The 18,814-nt window shown below is 48.3% G+C and overlaps 1 protein-coding gene across 1 annotated transcript; it reads right to left on the minus strand.

Annotated features, from left to right (window-relative positions):
* Positions 1-526: 526 nt before the first annotated feature.
* On the minus strand, positions 527-2,822 carry LOC129715079 (zinc finger protein 229-like). The gene has a single exon (XM_055664933.1). It carries the CDS (start codon positions 2,040-2,042, stop codon positions 621-623), a length of 1,422 nt encoding a protein of 473 aa, XP_055520908.1. The 5' UTR covers positions 2,043-2,822; the 3' UTR covers positions 527-620.
* Positions 2,823-18,814: the final 15,992 nt, after the last annotated feature.

The following is an 18,814-nucleotide window of genomic DNA, read 5'->3' on the forward strand; positions in this document are numbered from 1 at the left end:
TGGGTGATTTCAGGTCGACAGAAGATGGAGGAGAACCCAGAAACGTTACCATGAGAGAGAACATTTTGAGGGGAGAGACGAGGCCTATCTAGGGGGATGGGCATTGTTGACAGCAGGGGCGGAGGAGGGGTCAAAGGCCTTGCCAATCAGAGCGCTCAGGTGAAGGGGGAACCCGAGAGCCATGTGGACTCCCTTCCGCCAGCCAAGGAGCAAGGTGGGGGGCGGAGCGGTGCAGTTCCAAGAGGACGGGCATCTTTGGTGACAGCTGCCTTCAGAAGTGTCGGAGCGAATGACGGGCCCAGAACAGCGGCAACAGCGGCCATGACAGCGGCTCCATCTCCACCTCCTCCCGCCCCCCCCCGCCCTGATAATGGCCTCTGCTTGCAAATCCGCTAATCGTGCTTTCAAAACAAACCCTCCCGCACGGCGAGGCATCCCCCTCCCTCGCTCCTCCCGGCCTCGAGCCGCTGTCATGGCCGCTGCTGCCGCTGTTCTGGGCCCGTCATTCGCTCCGACACTTCTCACCCCGCACCTAGTATCCCACGCAATACAGCCGTCACCGCCGACACAAAACGTCACGTTCCTATTCTCCTGAGTGGTCAGTGGCACCCGGGCAACCGCTAATTTTGAGCCCTCCCTCGCTGCAGGGTGCAGGTGTTGGGGCGCTCGCCGGTGTGGGTGCGCTGGTGCACCAGCAGGCTAGTGGAGCGGGTGAAGCCCTTGCCGCACTGGGTGCAGGTGTAGGGACGGTCGCCGGTGTGTGTGCGCTGGTGCACCAGCAGGGTGCCGGACTGGGAAAAGGTCTTGCCACACTGGGTGCAGGTGTAGGGACGCTCGCCGGTGTGGGTGCGCTGGTGCTGCAGCAGGGTGCCAGGGCGGGTGAAGCCCTTGCCGCACTGGATGCAGGTGTAGGGGTGCTCGCTGGTATGGGTGCGCTGGTGGGTCAGCAGGTGACTGGACTGGGTGAAGCCCTTGCCGCATTGGGTGCAGGTGTAGGGGCGCTCGCCGGTGTGGGTGCGCTGGTGCACTTGCAGGTTGCTGGAGGAGGTGAAGCCCTTGCCGCACTGGGCGCAGGTGTAGGGGCGCTCGCCGGTGTGGGTACGCTGGTGCACCAGCAGGTTGCCGGAGCGGGTGAAGCCCTTGCCGCACTGGGTGCAGGTGAAGGGGCGCTCGCCGGTGTGGGTGCGCTGGTGGGACAGCAGGTTATGGGACCGGATGAAGCCCTTGCCGCACTGGGTGCAGGTGAAGGGGCGCTCGCCGGTGTGGGTACGCTGGTGGGACAGCAGGCTGTCAGAGCGGGTGAAGCTCTTGCCACACTGGGTACAGATGAAGGGGCTCTCGCCAGTGTGGGTGCGCTGGTGCTCAGTCAGAGTGCCGGAGTGGGTGAAGCTCTTGCCACACAGGGCGCAGGTGTAGGGACGCTCGCCGGTGTGGTTGCGCTGGTGGGACAGCAGCCTGGTGGAGCTGGTGAAGCTCTTGCCGCACTGGGCGCAGGTGTAGGGGCGCTCACTGGTGTGGGTGAGCTGGTGGGACAACAGCTTGGTGAAGCTGGTGAAGCCCTTGCCGCACTGGGCGCAGCTGTACGGGCGCTCCCCGGTGTGCAGGCGCCTGTGCTGCTTCAGCTCTGACGACGACCTGAAGCCTTTGCCGCAGTCGGAGCAGGTGAAGGGCCGCTCACTGCTGTGCACCCGCCGGTGCTGCCGTAGCCCCGACAACTGGACAAAGCTCATGTCGCAAGTGGAGCAGCAATAGAGCTTCTCGCCGGAGTGCCTGCGGTTGTGCCGCTGCAGGAGTCTGGAGCTGGTGAAGCTCTTGCCGCAGTCGGAGCAGGTGAAGGGCCCCTCGCTGGAGTGCGCGCGGTTGTGCTGCAGCGGACTGTCGCAGCGGGTGAAGCTCTTGCCGCTTTCCGAGCAGTCAAAAGGGCTTACCCCTATGTGCACCCGCCGGTGGATCTCCAGCTGGCTCGTGCACCGCCAGGCCTTGCCACACACGTCGCACTCATAACACTTCTCCTTGTTGTGCCCCGTCATGTGGTCCTCCATCGAAGCTCAGCCGCACACCGAGCAGATGGGGGGGCTCACCGACACCCTAGAACCCTCAATGGCCGCTCACGTCCCCGTCTCTCCGTCCACAGCTACAGCTCCTAAACCCTGCAGGAGGGCAACACAGAGGGTCAACAATCTGGCAAACAGGACATTACTAGCACATATTGAGTGCGTTTATGGCGGAGGAAACCGTTATAAAGAAACATAGAAAATGGGTGCAGGAGTAGGCCATTCGGCCCTTCGAGCCTGCAACGCCATTCAATATGATCATGGCTGATCATCCAACTCCATATCCTGTACCTCCCTTCTCTCCATACCCCGTGATCCCTTTAGCCACAATCTAACTCCCTCTTAAATATAGCCAATGAACTGGCCTCAACTATTTTCTGTGGAAGAGAATTCCACAGATTCACCACTCTCTGTGTGAATTCTTTTTTTCTCATCTTGGTCCTAAAAGACTTCCCCCTTATCCTTAAACTGTGACCCCTTGTTCTGGACTTCCCCAATATCAGGAACAATCTTCCTGCATCTAACCTGTCCCAACCCTTAAGTATTTTGTAAGTTTCTATAAGTTCTCCCCTCAATCTTCTAAATTCTAGCGAGTACAAGCTGAATCTATCCAGTCTTTCTTCATATGAAAGTCCTGACATCCCAGGAATCAGTCTGGTGAACCTTCTCTGTACTCCCTCTATGGCAAGAATGTCTTTCCTCAGATTAGGAGACCAAAACTGTACGCAATACTCCAGGTGTGGTCTCACCAAGGCCTGTACAACTGCAGTAGAACCTCCCTGCTCCGACACACAAATCCTTTTGCTATGAATGCTAACATACTATTCACTTTCTTCACTGCCTGTTGCACCTGCATGCCTACTTTCAATGGTACACAAAAATGCTGGAGAAACTCAGCGGGTGCAGCAGCATCTATGGAGCGAAGGAAATAGGCGACGTTTCGGGCCGAAACCCTTCTTCAGACTGAAGAAGGGTTTCGGCCCGAAACGTCGCCTATTTCCTTCGCTCCATAGATGCTGCTGCACCCACTGAGTTTCTCCAGCAATTTTGTGTACCTTCGATCTTCCAGCATCTGCAGTTCCTTCTTGAACACTTTGCCTACTTTCAATGACTGGTGTACCATGACACCCAGGTCTCGTTGCATCTCCCCTTTTCCTAATCGGCCACCATTCAGATAATAGTCTACTTTCCTGTTCTTGCCACCAAAGTGGATAACCTCACATTTATCCACATTATACCACATCTGCCATGCATTTGCCCACTCACCCAACCTATCCAAGTCACCTTGCAGCCTCCTAGCAACCTCCTCACGGCTAACATTGCCCCCCAGCTTCGTGTCATCCGCAAACTTGGAGATGTTGCATTCAATTCCCTCGTCCAAATCATTAATATATATTGTAAATAGCTGGGGTCCCAGCACTGAGCCTTGCGGTACCCCACTAGTCACTGCCTGCCATTCTGAAAGGGACCCGTTTACTCCTACTCTTTGTTTCCTGTCTGCCAGCTAGTTCTCTTTTCCCATCAATACTGAACCCCCAATACCGTGTGCATACTAATCTCTTATGTGGGACCTTGTCGAAAGCCTTCTGAAAGTCCAGATATAACACATCAACTAGTTCTCCCTTATCCACTATACTAGTTACATCCTCGAAAAATTCTATGAGATTCATCAGACATGATTTACCTTTCATAAATCCATGCTGACTTTGTCCAATGATTTCACCACTTTCCAAATGTGCTGCTATCCCATCTATCATAACTGACTCTAGCATTTTACACACTACCGATGTTAGACTAACTGGTCTGTAATTACCCGTTTTTTCTCTCCCTCCCTTTTTAAAAAGTGGGGTTACATTAGCTACCCTCCAATCCTCAGTAACTACTCCAGAATCTAGACTTTTGAAAAATTATCACTAATATAATTCTGTGCGGCACAGGGACGCAGCGATACAGCTGCTGCCTCACCACTAGAGACCCCGGCTTGACCCTGAATACGGGTGCTGTCTGTGTGCAATTTGTACATTCTCCCCTTGACCTGCATGGGTTTTTACTCCAGGTACAGGTTTCCTCCAACATTTCAAAGACGTTCAGGGTTGTAGATTAATCGGATTCCGCAAAATTGTTAAATTGTACCTAATGTGCGTGGGATAGTTCTAGTGTACGGGGTGATCGCTGGTCGGCGCTGGCCTCTGGCGGTGAGGCAGCAGCTGTACCGCTGCGCCACAGTGCCGCACAGAATTATAATAGTGATAATTAGTGATCATTTTTCAAAACTCTAGATTCTGAAGTAATTTCTGAGGATTGGAGGGTAGCTAATGTAACTCCACTTTCTCTCCACAGATGCTGCCTGACCCGCTGAGTTACTCCAGCACTTTGTCATAGATTCATAGAGTGATACAGCGTTGGAAAGAGGCCCTTCGGCCCAACTCGTACCCACACTCCTAGATCCCTCGGCTTCACATATTCCCCCAGCGCCCTGCCATTCACAGTGAAGACCCTGCCCCGGTTTGACTTCCTAAACTGCAATACCCTCCCCACCTCCAAACAATGTGACCTCCCCTCTGTGGCTCCCTGCCCCTTATCCCTGCCGCCGCCTCCTGCTCCTTACCCCCCTTTGCTCCCTCCCCCCTCCTCCCACCCCCAAGCAATGTGAACCCACCCCCACCTGGCTCCCTACCCCCTTCCTTGGCTCACTCGACCCCCTCTATCTCTCCCCCAGTTCCCTGCCCCTCCATTCATCCCCCTCGGCACCAAACCCACTCCCCCTTAAATCCTCCCTTTGCTTCCTGCTTCCCGCCGCTACTCACTCCACCCCCTTTCCACCTCCAGCCTCTCACCCCTCTCCTCCCTCCCTACACACTCTCTCTCTCTCTCTCTCTCTCTCTGACAGAAGCAATTCTGTTCCTCAGACGTTATTAATAAATTTTAGGTATGTACTTTTGTAGCAAACTTAACTACCTAGGCATTTACTTTTAATTTCTATTGCACAAGAGGGTTTTTTTGTCATAATTTAGCCATTTTGCTCATACCTGTGGCCTTAATGTAATACATTTTGGAGCAATGCTTTTGTAATTTTTACTTAATTCAATGGAATTTTAATTATGTCATGGTCCTTTCTGTCATTATGTTTTCTTTTAGCATAATGAATTATGGTTTTTATTTCAAGAATAAACATTAACAAAAAGCCACAATAGCACAGCTACAACCGTTAGACTCAAACCTTTATGGACATGGGTTTAAAAGGCAGCTTGATGATTCATGTGGTTCTTATGAAATGTCAACTTGTGTAATGTCATCACAGCAGATTTAGAATTATTTTACCGAGGGGTCGGGGTCGGATGTTTTGGGAACGAATTCACAGCCCAGTTTATTCCGCTCCCCTGTGTGTTTATAACATTATTTACCTCAGAGCGGGTTTATTCCCCCAGACGTGTAGTTTATTTGGTGATTTATTGATTATTTACAGAGAGGGAGATGTTTATAACGTGTTTTATCTCAGGACGCTGCTCCAGACGGTGAGTTTATATTATTGACACCAATTTTATTCCCCCTGACGTGCCGTTTATGTGGAGATTCACCTCAGGTCTCCCCCAGTTTTACCGGGTTTATTTCGCTCCGCTGCTGATTTATTTATAACGTTATTGACCTCAGTGAATAAGAGGGGGAAGCTGATTTATAACGAAGGTACACAAAAATGCTGGAGAAACTCAGCGGGTGCAGCATCATCTATGGAGCGAAGGAAATAGGCGACGTTTCGGGCCGAAACCCTTCTTCAGTTTGGCCCCAGTTTTCCCCACACACGTGTACTTTATGTGGTGATTCACCTCACCTCTCCCCCATATTGACCCCATCCCGCTCCCTTGCTGATTTATAACATTATTTACCTCAGGTCCGTCGGCAGCGATACCACCAACTGCCGCTTCTCCGCCGCCATTTTCATGCGGTCGACGGGGAGATTCGGCCCGGGGCGGGCGGCCATCTTGGTGAGGTCGGCGCCGCTGATTGGTCGGCAGCCGGCGGCCATCTTTGTGAGGGGTTGACGGCGGCCATCTTTGTGAGGGGTTGACGGCGGCCATCTTTGTGAGGGGTTTACAGTGGCAGATTATTATATGGTTCAAGAGATTGCTCCCTCCAGCCACTTAGAAAAAAAAAAGCATGGACTTAGGAGAATGTCGTTTTACGCATGTCAGCCCTCCAACAGACTTGCAACGCTTCTCGAAAGATAAATAAAGCAGTCTTTTGATATATAACACAGATTTATGATTAATAGTTTATATATTGTTGAAGAAAAACAATAAGATATTCATCCAACCTTCTTCTTTGACTCGTACACTTTAATCTTCATCAAACTTCAGCATGTGGTTTAGAAATGTTAGAAAACTCATGTAGGAAAGCTCCTCGTGTAGGAACGCTCATGGTCAAAAGTTATTCCTTCGCCATGCTCCTCTGAACTAAAGTAACAAATTACTAGCTTCTGCGCAAGAATCTCCACAGCATCTCCCCCGACGAAGCAATAAATCCCACCAACTTAATTACAGGCAGACAAAATTTAAAGGCAAATGCCATAATTATGACACACCATAAAGCCAAATGGCCACTACAGGGTTGAAGGTGGCCATCTGCAAACTGACTACAAGATAGGCTGCATCCCAGAGTACTTAAGGAAGAAGCTCCAGAAATATTGGATGCATTAGTAATAATCTTTCAAAACTCCTTAGATTCTGGAGTAGTTCCTGAAGATTGGCGGGTAGCAAACGTAACCCCACTTTTTAAGAAGGGAGGGAGAGAGAAAATGGGGAATTACAGACCAGTTAGTCTAACATCGGTAGTGGGGAAACTGCTAGAATCAGTTATTAAAGATGGGATAGCAGCACGTTTGGAAAGTGGTGAAATCATTGGACAAAGTCAGCATGGATTTACGAAAGGTAAATCATGTCTGACGAATCTTATAGAATTTTTCGAGGATGTAACTAGTAGCGTGGATAGGGGAGAACCAGTGGATGTGGTGTATCTGGACTTCCAGAAGGCTTTCGACAAGGTCCCACATAAGAGATTAGTATACAAACTTAAAGCACATGGCATTGGGGGTTCAGTATTGATGTGGATAGAGAACTGGCTGGCAAACAGGAAGCAAAGAGTAGGAGTAAACGGGTCCTTTTCAGAATGGCAGGCAGTGACTAGTGGGGTACCGCAAGGCTCAGTGCTGGGACCCCAGCTATTTACAATATATATTAATGATCTGGATGAGGGAATTGAAGGCAATATCTCCAAGTTTGCGGATGACACTAAGCTGGGGGGCAGTGTTAGCTGTGAGGAGGATGCTAGGAGACTGCAAGGTGACTTGGATAGGCTGGGTGAGTGGGCAAATGTTTGGCAGATGCAGTATAATGTGGATAAATGTGAGGTTATCCATTTTGGTGGCAAAAACAGGAAAGCAGACTATTATCTAAATGGTGGCCGATTGGGAAAGGGGTAGATGCAGCGAGACCTGGGTGTCATGGTACACCAGTCATTGAAGGTAGGCATGCAGGTGCAGCAGGCAGTAAAGAAAGCGAATGGTATGTTGGCTTTCATAGCAAAAGGATTTGAGTATAGGAGCAGGGAGGTTCTACTGCAGTTGTACAGGGTCTTGGTGAGACCACACCTGGAGTATTGCGTACAGTTTTGGTCTCCAAATCTGAGGAAGGACATTATTGCCATAGAGGGAGTGCAGAGAAGGTTCACCAGACTGATTCCTGGGATGTCAGGACTGTCTTATGAAGAAAGACTGGATAGACTTGGTTTATACTCTCTAGAATTTAGGAGATTGAGAGGGGATCTTATAGAAACTTACAAAATTCTAAAGGGGTTGGACAGGCTAGATGCAGGAAGATTGCTCCCGATGTTGGGGAAGTCCAGGACAAGGGGTCACAGCTTAAGGATAAGTGGGAAATCCTTTAAAACCGAGATGAGAAGAACTTTTTTCACACAGAGAGTGGTGAATCTCTGGAACTCTCTGCCACAGAGGGTAGTCGAGGCCAGTTCATTGGCTATATTTAAGAGGGAGTTAGATGTGGCCCTTGTGGCTAAGGGGATCAGAGGGTATGGAGAGAAGGCAGGTACGGGATACTGAGTTGGATGATCAGCCATGATCATATTGAATGGCGGTGCAGGCTCGAAGGGCCGAATGGCCTACTCCTGCACCTAATTTCTATGTTTCTATCTTGTTGAGAGGTTGATGGCGGCCATCCTGGTGAGGGGTCGCCATCACTGGCGCTAGAAGATGGCGGCCATCTTGGTGAGGGGTTAATAGCGGCCATCTTGTTAGGGTCTCGCCGTTCATAACGCCATCTTGAGAAGGTACCAATCGCCCACACACTTGTGGTCCATTCTCCCCTCTAAACTTGTCTTGTCCATGCACCTGTCCAAGGGCCTTAGTTTCCAACCCTTCGCCCACCAGTGGAATACGCTTCATGCGCCTGGGACCCACACAAAACTGGTCATATCAACAAAATAGATGGGGTACAGAGGAAAGCAGCACACTTTTCCATCGGGAACTACAATAGAGGTAGCAGTGTCATGCAGATGTTATTATGACCTGGAGTGGGAAACGCTGGAAACAAGAAGGGCAAGGAACAGACTAGTCATGTTGTACAAGATTCAAAAGGGGATCGTGGGCATAACTGCAGATGGATAGATAACATACTCAACAGAAAGGAGAACAGGAAAGAGAAATTATATGCAAATAGAAACCCCATTCGCCAGGACAAACATTTATAAGAACTTATTCTTTGTAAGAATCTTAAGGGAATGAAATAAACTAGACAACAATATAGTCAAATCATCTTCACTAGAGGGGGCACTAACAGCACGTTAATATGCACAACACATCCAAGTTGGCGATATGCAAAGTACTGCCCTGCTGACTACAAAGAAGGTTCAGTAGGATCAATGCGTAGAGGAAGGGACTGCAGATGCTGGTTTGAACCGAAGATAGATACAATGTGCTGGAGTAACTGGGCGGGACGGGCATGCTGCTCTCTGGAGAGAAGGAATGGGCGACGTTTCAGGATCAGCAGAGGGATCTAGGAGCGACCAATGGGACAGTATCCCGCCTCGCCCTCTGACGGGCAGCGCCAGCGGCCAATGGGAGCAGGCCCTGTCCCGCCCCACTCTGACGTGCAGTGCCAGCGGCCAATGGGAACAAGCCCCACCTCCTCCAATATCTGAAGAGCAACGTCAACGGCCAACGGGACAGCTTTGGAATGCCACAAAGGACCAGGTCGCGCCCCCTCCTTGCATCTCCCCCCCCCCATGCTGGAGTAACTCAGTGGGTGAGGCAGCTATGGAGAGAAGGAATAGGTGACGATTCGGGTCGAGACCTTTCTTCAGACTGATGGTTCAATGGGAAGCGGAAGACCTAGTGTTAAGATCCAGTGATAAGGTCCCACATAATGGGCAAAATTAGGGCACATGGCATTGGGGGTAGAGTGCTGACATGGATAGAGAAGTGGTTGGCAGACAGGAAATAAAGAGTAGGGATTAACGGGTCCCTTTCAGAATGGCATGCAGTGCCTAGTGGGGTACCGCAAGACTTGGTGCATGGACCGCAGCAATTTACAATATACATCAATGATTTGGATGAAGGGATTACAAATAACATTAGCAAATTTGCAGATGGCACAAAGCTGGATGATAATGTGAACTGTGAGGAGGATGCTACGAGAATGCAGGGTGACTTGGACAGGTTGGGTGAGTGGGCAGTTGCATGGCAGATGAAGTTTAATGTGAAGTACAATGGGACTGGGGGTTCTTGTTCATCAGTCAATGAAAGTAAGCATGCAGCTACTGCAGGCAGTGAAGAAAGCAAATGGCATGTTGGCCTTAATTACAAGAGGAGTTGAGTATAGGAGCAAAGAGGCCCTTCTGCAGTTGTACAGGGCCCTTGTGAGACCACACCCGGAGTATTGCGTGCATTTTGGTCTCCAAATTTGAGGAAGGGCATTCTTGTTATTGAGAGAGTGCAACGTAGGTTCCCAAGGTTAATTCCCGGATTGCAGGACTATGCTAAGAGGATGGAACGACTGGGCTTGTATACTCTGGAGTTTAGAAGGATGAGAAGGTATCTTTTTATTTTATTTTTTTATTTTTTATTTTATTAGAAGTTAATACAGCACAAAACAGTACAGTGGAACCTAATTTTAGGTGCCAACTATGTCATACTGTAATCCATTCTATGTACAACCTCTAGTTTTATGTTATAAGAAGGAAGTAAGCAGGACAAGAAAAAGAAAGCAATAGAAAGAGGAAAAAGTGGAAAAATAGATGGTAGAGAGTAGAAAAACGTGAGGTGTGTATATAAAAAATAAAAAAGGAAGAGAGAAAGTGGAAAGTAGAAATGGAAGAGAAGGCCCCTTAAAAGAGAATTTTTCAAATCTGTATTCGGAGATGTAGATCTATCCGCGTCATGAACTGAAATCAGCAATCTTTACGGTACCGCTGCATCACATGATTCCAAAAAGTCGATGAAAGGAGACCAACTCCTTAAGAATTGGTCATATTTATCTATGTCGGAGTCTCATTTCTTCAAGGCGTGCTATGTCCATCATATTCCTAATCCACATTTTAACAGTTGGTGTGGTTGTATTTTTCCAAAATTTAAGTATCAATTTCTTTCCAATTATTAACCCATAATTAAAAAAAAACATTTTGATCTTTATTTAAATTGGTATCTTCTCCTATTATTCCAAATATAATCCATTCCGTTTTGGGTTCTATTCTTGACTTGAAAAGCTTTGTAAATATATCAAATATATCACTCCAAAATTTATTCAACTTTGTACATCCTACAAATGAATGTGTTATATTAGCGTTTTGAAACAAACATTTATCGCATCTGGGAGAGACGTTTGGATAAAATTTATTCAACCTCGTTTTTGAATAATATAGTCTGTAATAATTTGAATTGAATTAAATTATGTCTTGCATTAATAGAACAGTTATGTGTATTCATCAAATACTTTTCCCATCTATCCTTCGAGATCTTTATCATTAGCTCATGTTCCCAATCTTCCCTTAATGCTTCTGTTGAGGGTGATTCTCTATTTAATATATTATTATAAAAGTGTGATATTAATTTTTGTGAATCAGCCTTAATATTCATTGCTTCTTCTAAAGGATCTAAAAATATAGTTTGAAATCTATGTGTATATTTCTTCATAAAGTCACATACTTGTATATATTTAAAATATTGATTATCCTTCAATTTAAATTTTAATTTTAATTGTTGACATGATAACAGTTTGCCCACTTCATACATATCCCCTACTTTCCTAATCCCCAGTCTATCCCATTGTTGATATGTGTTGTCGATGAGAGAAGGTTTGAATGCGGGGTTGTTCAATAGTGGGGTTAGTACTGATAAATTATTAAATTTCAAGGATACTTTTATTTGTTTCCAAATTCTTATTATATTGTGAATAATTGGGTTCTTCTTATATATTATACTATTCAATTTTATCGGTGAGAGCAGGATCGTTCCTATATCGTGCGGATAGCACTCCTCTTTCTCCATTCTTATCCACGCCAACTGCTGAGTGAGAATCTTATTGAAACATATAAGATTGTTAAGGGATTGGACACGCTAGAGGCAGGAAACATGTTCCCGATGTTGGGGGAGTCCAGAACCAGGGGTCACCGTTTCAGAATAAGGAGTAAGCCATTTAGAACGGGGATGAGGACACACATTTTCACACAGAGAGTTGTGAGTGTGTGGAATTATTTGCCTCAGAGGGTGGTGGAGGCCGGTTCTCTGGATACTTTCAAGAGAGAGCTAGATAGGGCTCTTAAAGATAGCGGAGTCAGGGGATATGTGGAGAAGGCAGTAACTGATTGGGGATGATCAGCCATGATCACAGTGAATGTCGGTGCTAGCTCGAAGGGCCGAATGGTCTACTCCTGCACCTAACTGTTGAGGTTCCCTGTGGGAGGAGGAGGAGAATTAGGTCCCAGAACAGTCAGACCACGTGTTGTGAGAGTCTGTAGCATGGATACTCCAGGCCCGCTGCTGAGCCTAGGACTCTGGTAAGGCGACGGCTGTGGCCCACTGGCGGGTGGTGGAGTGGCCAGGGCCGGCAGTCGCTGCTCGTGGCCCGCGGGGAGTGGAATGGCAAGCGGGCGAAGTGTCGGAAGTACTGGTCAGCGGATGAACGGGAAGTCAGTGAAGGTCAGCGGCTCCGGCGAGGCAGCGAGGGCCGGCGGTGTCGGTGAGTCAGTGAAGGTTGGCGGCAATGGCCATGGGTGAGGCCACGTGGGGAGGATGATGACAGTGTCATCCTTGGTGGTCCAGGCCCGAGATCGGTCAGGAAGGTGGTGAGTGTTGGTGCTACTGCTCGTGGCAGCAATGGCGTTGCCGGGCTGTCGGTTCTGCCTGTCCCTTACTCCCCCAAGGTGGCTACCTCCACTCCCCCAAGCTGGCTACCTCCCAACCCCCTTACTCCCCCAAGCTGGCTACCTCCCAATCCCCTTATTCCACCAAGAGGGGATCATGACAGAAGCCTCCTCATGGTGATCCCTGGAAGTGATGATGCGATGCTCTCTGCGACGCGTCGGGCGACAATTCTGTCAACATGTTGGACGACGACAGAAGCCAACAGCAAGCTACATCGTCTGACACACAAGCGAACGAATACCCCCAACCTGGCAACCTCCCATTCCCCTTACTCCCCCAAGCTGGCTACTTCCCATCTCCCTTACTCTTCCAACCTGGCTACCTCCAATTCCTCTTACACCCACAAGCTGGCTACCTCCCACCCTTACTCCCCCACTCTGGAGTTTAGAAAGATGAAAGGATATCTTATTGAAACATACAAGATCATTAAGGATTTGGGCAAGCTAGAGACAGGAAACATGTTCCTGATGTTGGGGGAGTCCAGAAACAGGGACCATGGTTTAAGAATAAGGGGTAAGCCATTTCGAATGGAGACGAGGAAACACTTTTTTTCTCACAGAGTTGTGAATCTGTGGAATTCTCTGCCTCAGAGGGCGGTGGAGACAGGTTCTCTGGATGCTTTCAAGAAAGAGCTAGGTAGGGCTCTTGAAGATAGTGGAGTCAAGGGATATGGGGACAAGGCAGGAACGGGGTATTGATTGTGGATGATTAGCCATAATCACATTGAATGGCGTTGCTGGCTTGAAGGTTCAAAGGTTATTTTTATTTTATTTTCATTTTTTTTATTAGTCACATAGACCTAGGTGTAGTGAAATGCTTCTTGCCAATGCAGCACATAAAGAAAGAATACAGACATAACAGTAATAAAGAAATTTAAACATAAAAACATCCCCCCACAATGGTTCCCATTATGAGGGAAGGCACAATGTCCAGTCCCCATCCCCAGTTCACCCACAGTCGGGCCTATTGAGGCCTCCATAGTTGCCTCCATGGAGGCCCGATGTTCCAGGCCGTTCTCGCCGGGTGATGGTGCTCCGGCGTCGGGAGAATCCTCACAGCGGCATGGGACACCTGGAAGGGCCGCTTCCGTACTGGAGGCTGCGGCTTCCAAAGCCAACAAGGGATGGAGCGCCACAACTGGTGATCTCGCTGAGAGATCCCAGCCTCCGATGTTAAAGTCAGCACCGCCGCCCGCAGCCGGCCACTTCGCGATGTTTTTCTCAGCGGTCTCAAGGCATCGCCCGCTCCACGATAGCGCTCCAGCACTGTGCTGCCACCGAAGCCAAGGTACTGGGTGGTCCCGGACAGGAAACATTGCTTTAGGCCCGCTGGTAGGCCACAAGGACAGGTCGACAGTGCAGCCTGGAGAAAAGCTGCCTCTCCGACCAGGTAGGGACCCTAGAAAAGCAGTTTCCCCCCCTCCCCCCCCTTCCCCCCACATAAAAAAGGCTAGAACTCCAGAACAAAAAACTCAACTAACTAAAAATAAAAAAAGAGAGAAAAAACAGACAGCTGCAGGCTTGGCAGCCATACCACACAGGACGGCACCCCCTATAGAAGGGCCGAATGGCCTACTCCTGCACATAGAAACATAGACATAGAAATTAGGTGCAGGAGTAGGCCATTCGGCCCTTCGAGCCTGCACCGCCATTCAATATGATCATGGCTGATCATCCAACTCAGTATCCCGTACCTGCCTTCTCTCCATACCCCCTGATCCCCTTAGCCACAAGGGCCACATCTAACTCCCTCTTAAATATAGCCAATGAACTGGCCTCAACTACCCTCTGTGGCAGAGAGTTCCAGAGATTCACCACTCTCTGCGTGAAAAAAAAGTTCTTCTCATCTCGGTTTTAAAGGATTTCCCCTTTATCCTTAAGCTGTGACCCCTTGTCCTGGACTTCCCTAACATCGGGAACAATCTTCCTGCATCTAGCCTGTCCAACCCCTTAAGAATTTTGTAAGTTTCTATAAGATCCCCTCTCAATCTTCTAAATTCTAGAGAGTATAAACCAAGTCTATCCAGTCTTTCTTCATAAGACAGTCCTGACATCCCAGGAATCAGTCTGGTGAACCGTCTCTGCACTCCCTCTATGGCAATAATGTCCTTCCTCAGATTTGGAGACCAAAACTGTACGCAATACTCCAGGTGTGGTCTCACCAAGACCCTGTACAACTGCAGTAGAACCTCTCTGCTCCTATACTCAAATCCTTTTGCAATGAAAGCTAACATACCATTCGTTTTCTTTACTGCCTGCTGCACCTGCATGCCTACCTTCAATGACTGGTGTACCATGACACCCAGGTCTCGCTGCATCTCCCCCTTTCCCAATCGGCCACCATTTAGATAATAGTCTGCTTTCCTGTTTTTGCCACCAAAATGGATAACCTCACATTTATCCACATTATACTGCATCTGCCAAACATGTGCCCACTCACCCAGCCTATCCAAGTCACCCTGCAGTCTCCTAGCATCCTCCTCACAGCTAACACTGCCCCCCAGCTTAGTGTCATCCGCAAACTTGGAGATATTGCCTTCATTTCCCTCATCCAGATCATTAATATATATTGTAAATAGCTGGGGTCCCAGTACTGAGCCTTGGGGTACCCCACTAGTCACTGCCTGCCATTGTGAAAAGGACCCATTTACTCCTACTCTTTGCTTCCTGTTTGCCAGCCAGTTCTCTATCCACATCAATACTGAACCCCCAATGCCTTGTGCTTTAAGTTTGTATACTAATCTCTTATGTGGGACCTTGTCGAAAGCCTTCTGGAAGTCCAGATACACCACATCCACTGGTTCTCCCTTATCCACGCTACTAGTTACATCCTCGAAAAATTCTATAAGATTCGTCAGACATGATTTACCTTTCGTAAATCCATGCTGACTTTGGCCAATGATTTCACCACTTTCCAAATGTGCTGCTATCCCATCTTTAATAACTGACTCTAGCAGTTTCCCCACTACCGATGTTAGACTAACTGGTCTGTAATTCCCCATTTTCTCTCTCCCTCCCTTCTTAAAAAGTGGGGTTACGTTTGCTACCCGCCAATCTTCAGGAACTACTCCAGAATCTAAAGAGTTTTGAAAGATTATTACTAATGCATCCACTATTTCTGGAGCTACTTCCTTAAGTACTCTGGGATGCAGCCTATCTGGCCCTGGGGATTTATCGGCCTTTAATCCATTCAATTTACCCAACACCACTTCCCGGCTAACCTGGATTTCACTCAATTCCTCCAACTCCTTTGACCTGCGGTCCCCTGCTATTTCCGGCAAATTATTTATGTCTTCCTTATTTTTCCTTTCCTAATTAAGCCCTTTGTCCTCCTCTGCTGGTCCTTGAATTTCTCCCAGTCCTCCGGTATGCCGCCTCCTCTGGCCAATTTGTACGTATCATCCTTCGCCTTGATACTATCCCTGATTTCCCTTGTTATCCATGGATGTACTACCTTCCCTGATTTATTCTTCTGCCAAACTGGGATGAACAACCTTTGTAGTTCATCCATGCAGTCCTTAAATGTCTTCCACTGCACATCCACCGTCAACCCTCTCAGAATCAATTGCCAGTCAATCTTGGCCAATTCACGTCTCATACCCTCAAAGTTACCTTTCTTTAAGTTCAGAACCATTGTTTCTGAATTAACAATGTCACTCTCCATCCTAATGAAGAACTCAACCATATTATGGTCACTCTTGCCCAAGGGGGCACGTACAACAAGATTGCTAACTAACCCTTCTTCATTACTCAATACCCAGTCTAAAATAGCCTGCTCTCTCGTTGGTTCCTCTACATGTTGATTTAGATAACTATCCCGCATACATTCCAAGAAATCCTCTTCCTCAGCACCCCTGCCAATTTGATTCACCCAATCTATATGTAGATTGAAGTCACCCATTATAACCGTTTTGCGTTTGTCGCACGCATTTCTAATTTCCTGTTTGATACCATCTCCAACTTCACTACTACTGTTAGGTGGCCTGTACACAACACCCACCAGCGTTTTCTGCCCCTTAGTGTTTTGCAGCTCTACCCATACCGATTCCACATCCTCCAAACTAATGTCCTTCCTTTCCATTGCATTAATCCCCTCTCTAATCAGTAACGCTACCCCACCTCCTTTTCCTTTCTGTCTATCCCTCCTGAATATTGAATATCCCTGGATGTTCAGCCTTGGTCACCCTGGAGCCATGTCTCCGTGATCCCAACTATATCATAGTCATTAATAGCTATCTGCACATTCAACTCATCCACCTTATTACGAATGCTCCTTGCATTGAGACACAAAGCCTTCAGGCTTGTTTTTACAACACTCTTACCCCTTATACAATTATGTTGAAAAGTGGCCCTTTTTGATTTTTGCCCTGGTTTTGTCTGCCTGCCAATTTTACTTTTCACCTTGCCACCTATTTCTTCTACCCTCATTTTACACCCTTCGGTCTCTACGCTCACACATTTAAGAAACCCTTTCCCTTTAACTCCATCCTCCACTGTCCCATTCAACACCCCACCCCCCTTATTCAGTTTAAAGCCACCCGTGTAGCAGTGGCAAACCTGCCTGCCAGAATGCTGGTCCCACACCTGTTAAGATGCAATCCGTCCCTTTTGTACAGTTCCCCCTTACCCCAAAACAGATCCCAGTGATCTAAGAATCTAAATCCCTGCCCCGTGCACCAGTTCCTCAGCCACACGTTCAGGTCCCGTATCTCCCTGTTCCTGCTCTCGGCAGCACGAGGAACTGGAAGCAAACCGGAGATAACAACCCTGGAGGTCCTGCTTTTCAACATTTTTCCGAGCTCTCTAAAGTCACGCTGCAGAATATTCATCCCCTTCTTTCCGACATCGTTTGTGCCGACATGCACTACCACTTCCGGATGTTCACCTTCGCCCTTGAGGATTTTCTGCACTCTGTCCGTGACATCCTGGATCCTGGCACCGGGAAGGCAGCACACCATCCTCGAATCCCGTCTGTTGCCGCAGAAACCCCTGTCCGTAACTCTCACAATGGAGTCTCCCACTACAATGGCCTTGCCTGCCTTAGGCCTTTTTGGTTTTGGCTCAACAGGCACCTATTGTCTATTGTAGCCCCGCCGCCATGTTTCAGCCGCCAATCACTAAACGATATTGCCAAGTGCAGGAACTATCTTTGAAGTAGTGGGGAGGTGTGCGACTGCCCTACGGCTACAGATATGCATGGAGGTGAGAATAATGTCTGATCATTTCTGGAGATGGTTGGCATTTTCTTTCATTATTGATAGCACAACATGAATTCTGAAGAATTCCAAAGAGCACAGTTGCCAAAGTTTGTCTCTTAAAGAAAGCAGACAGCAACAAAAGTGTTAAAGGTAAACCAAAGCAATGTTTTAATCAATTTGCCAGACGGGAGTGGCTGGCGAGATCTACAAAGAGCACACACACACGTTGCTCACTGCTTCTCGGGCTCCACTCAAAGAACAAAGGAAAGTTAGAGTAATTATACATTTTCGTGTCAATAAAACACATCTTTTAAATCTGAGTGAAAGAACCGTAGCCCAAGGGAAACAATATATTTGCAATGTCAGCCTTATTGTCAAATCTTGGCACAGCTTCAGTGCAGCTGCCCATTCCGGAAGGACAACTAACTCCATTTTGTTTTCAAATGACTTCCATCTTGGTTCCAGAATAAGCATCCGCCTGTGAACTAAAACAAGCTTGTAAGACTTGGATGAAAGCCACTGCCTTGTCCTTAGCTGAGACAGGCAGTTCAGACAGATATCTAATATGGTGCTGTGCCAACACAATACGTCTCTATGTTAATACAGGTGCACAACCTTTTATCCGAAAGCCTTGGGACCAGACACTTGTCGGATTTCGGACATTTTCGGATTTCAGAATGGAAGATTTTTAGCGTAGATTAGGTAGGTAGCGCGGGCGGCTTGAAAAGTCTGGAGCAGCTGCCTCCTCCCCGGAGACCGGGAGAATCATTGCATAAATGTTAGTCAGTTAGTTTGGAGGGATTTTATGTGGTGGTGGTGGTGGTGTAGGGGTGAAGGGGGAAACTTTAATTCTTAGTCCCCTACCTACCTGGTCGGCGACTCCCAACCTCGCGGAGCTGGGGGCTCCGTCCGGCCGCGGGCGGCGCCGGTTGTAGCTCCGACCCCGGCAACTCTACCCCTGGCTGCGAGGCGCTCCAAATCCAGCGCGGCCCGCGGCCGAACGTCCCAGCTCCGAGAATGTCGGGAGTCGGCGGCGTCGCAGCGCTGGGAGCAATGCCTTACCGGGTCGCCGTGCGGCAAGCTCCGGAGCGCTGTGGCCGCCTTCTTCCAACATTCGCGGAGCGTCGCTGGATT

Source organism: Leucoraja erinacea, chromosome 50, assembly GCF_028641065.1.
Source record: "Leucoraja erinacea ecotype New England chromosome 50, Leri_hhj_1, whole genome shotgun sequence".
Taxonomy (NCBI): domain Eukaryota; kingdom Metazoa; phylum Chordata; class Chondrichthyes; order Rajiformes; family Rajidae; genus Leucoraja; species Leucoraja erinaceus.

What these genes read in the sequence shown, in the direction of transcription:
- LOC129715079 (XM_055664933.1), bottom strand. Translation starts at nt 2,042, where the DNA reads ATGGAGGACCACATGACGGGGCACAACAAGGAGAAGTGTTATGAGTGC.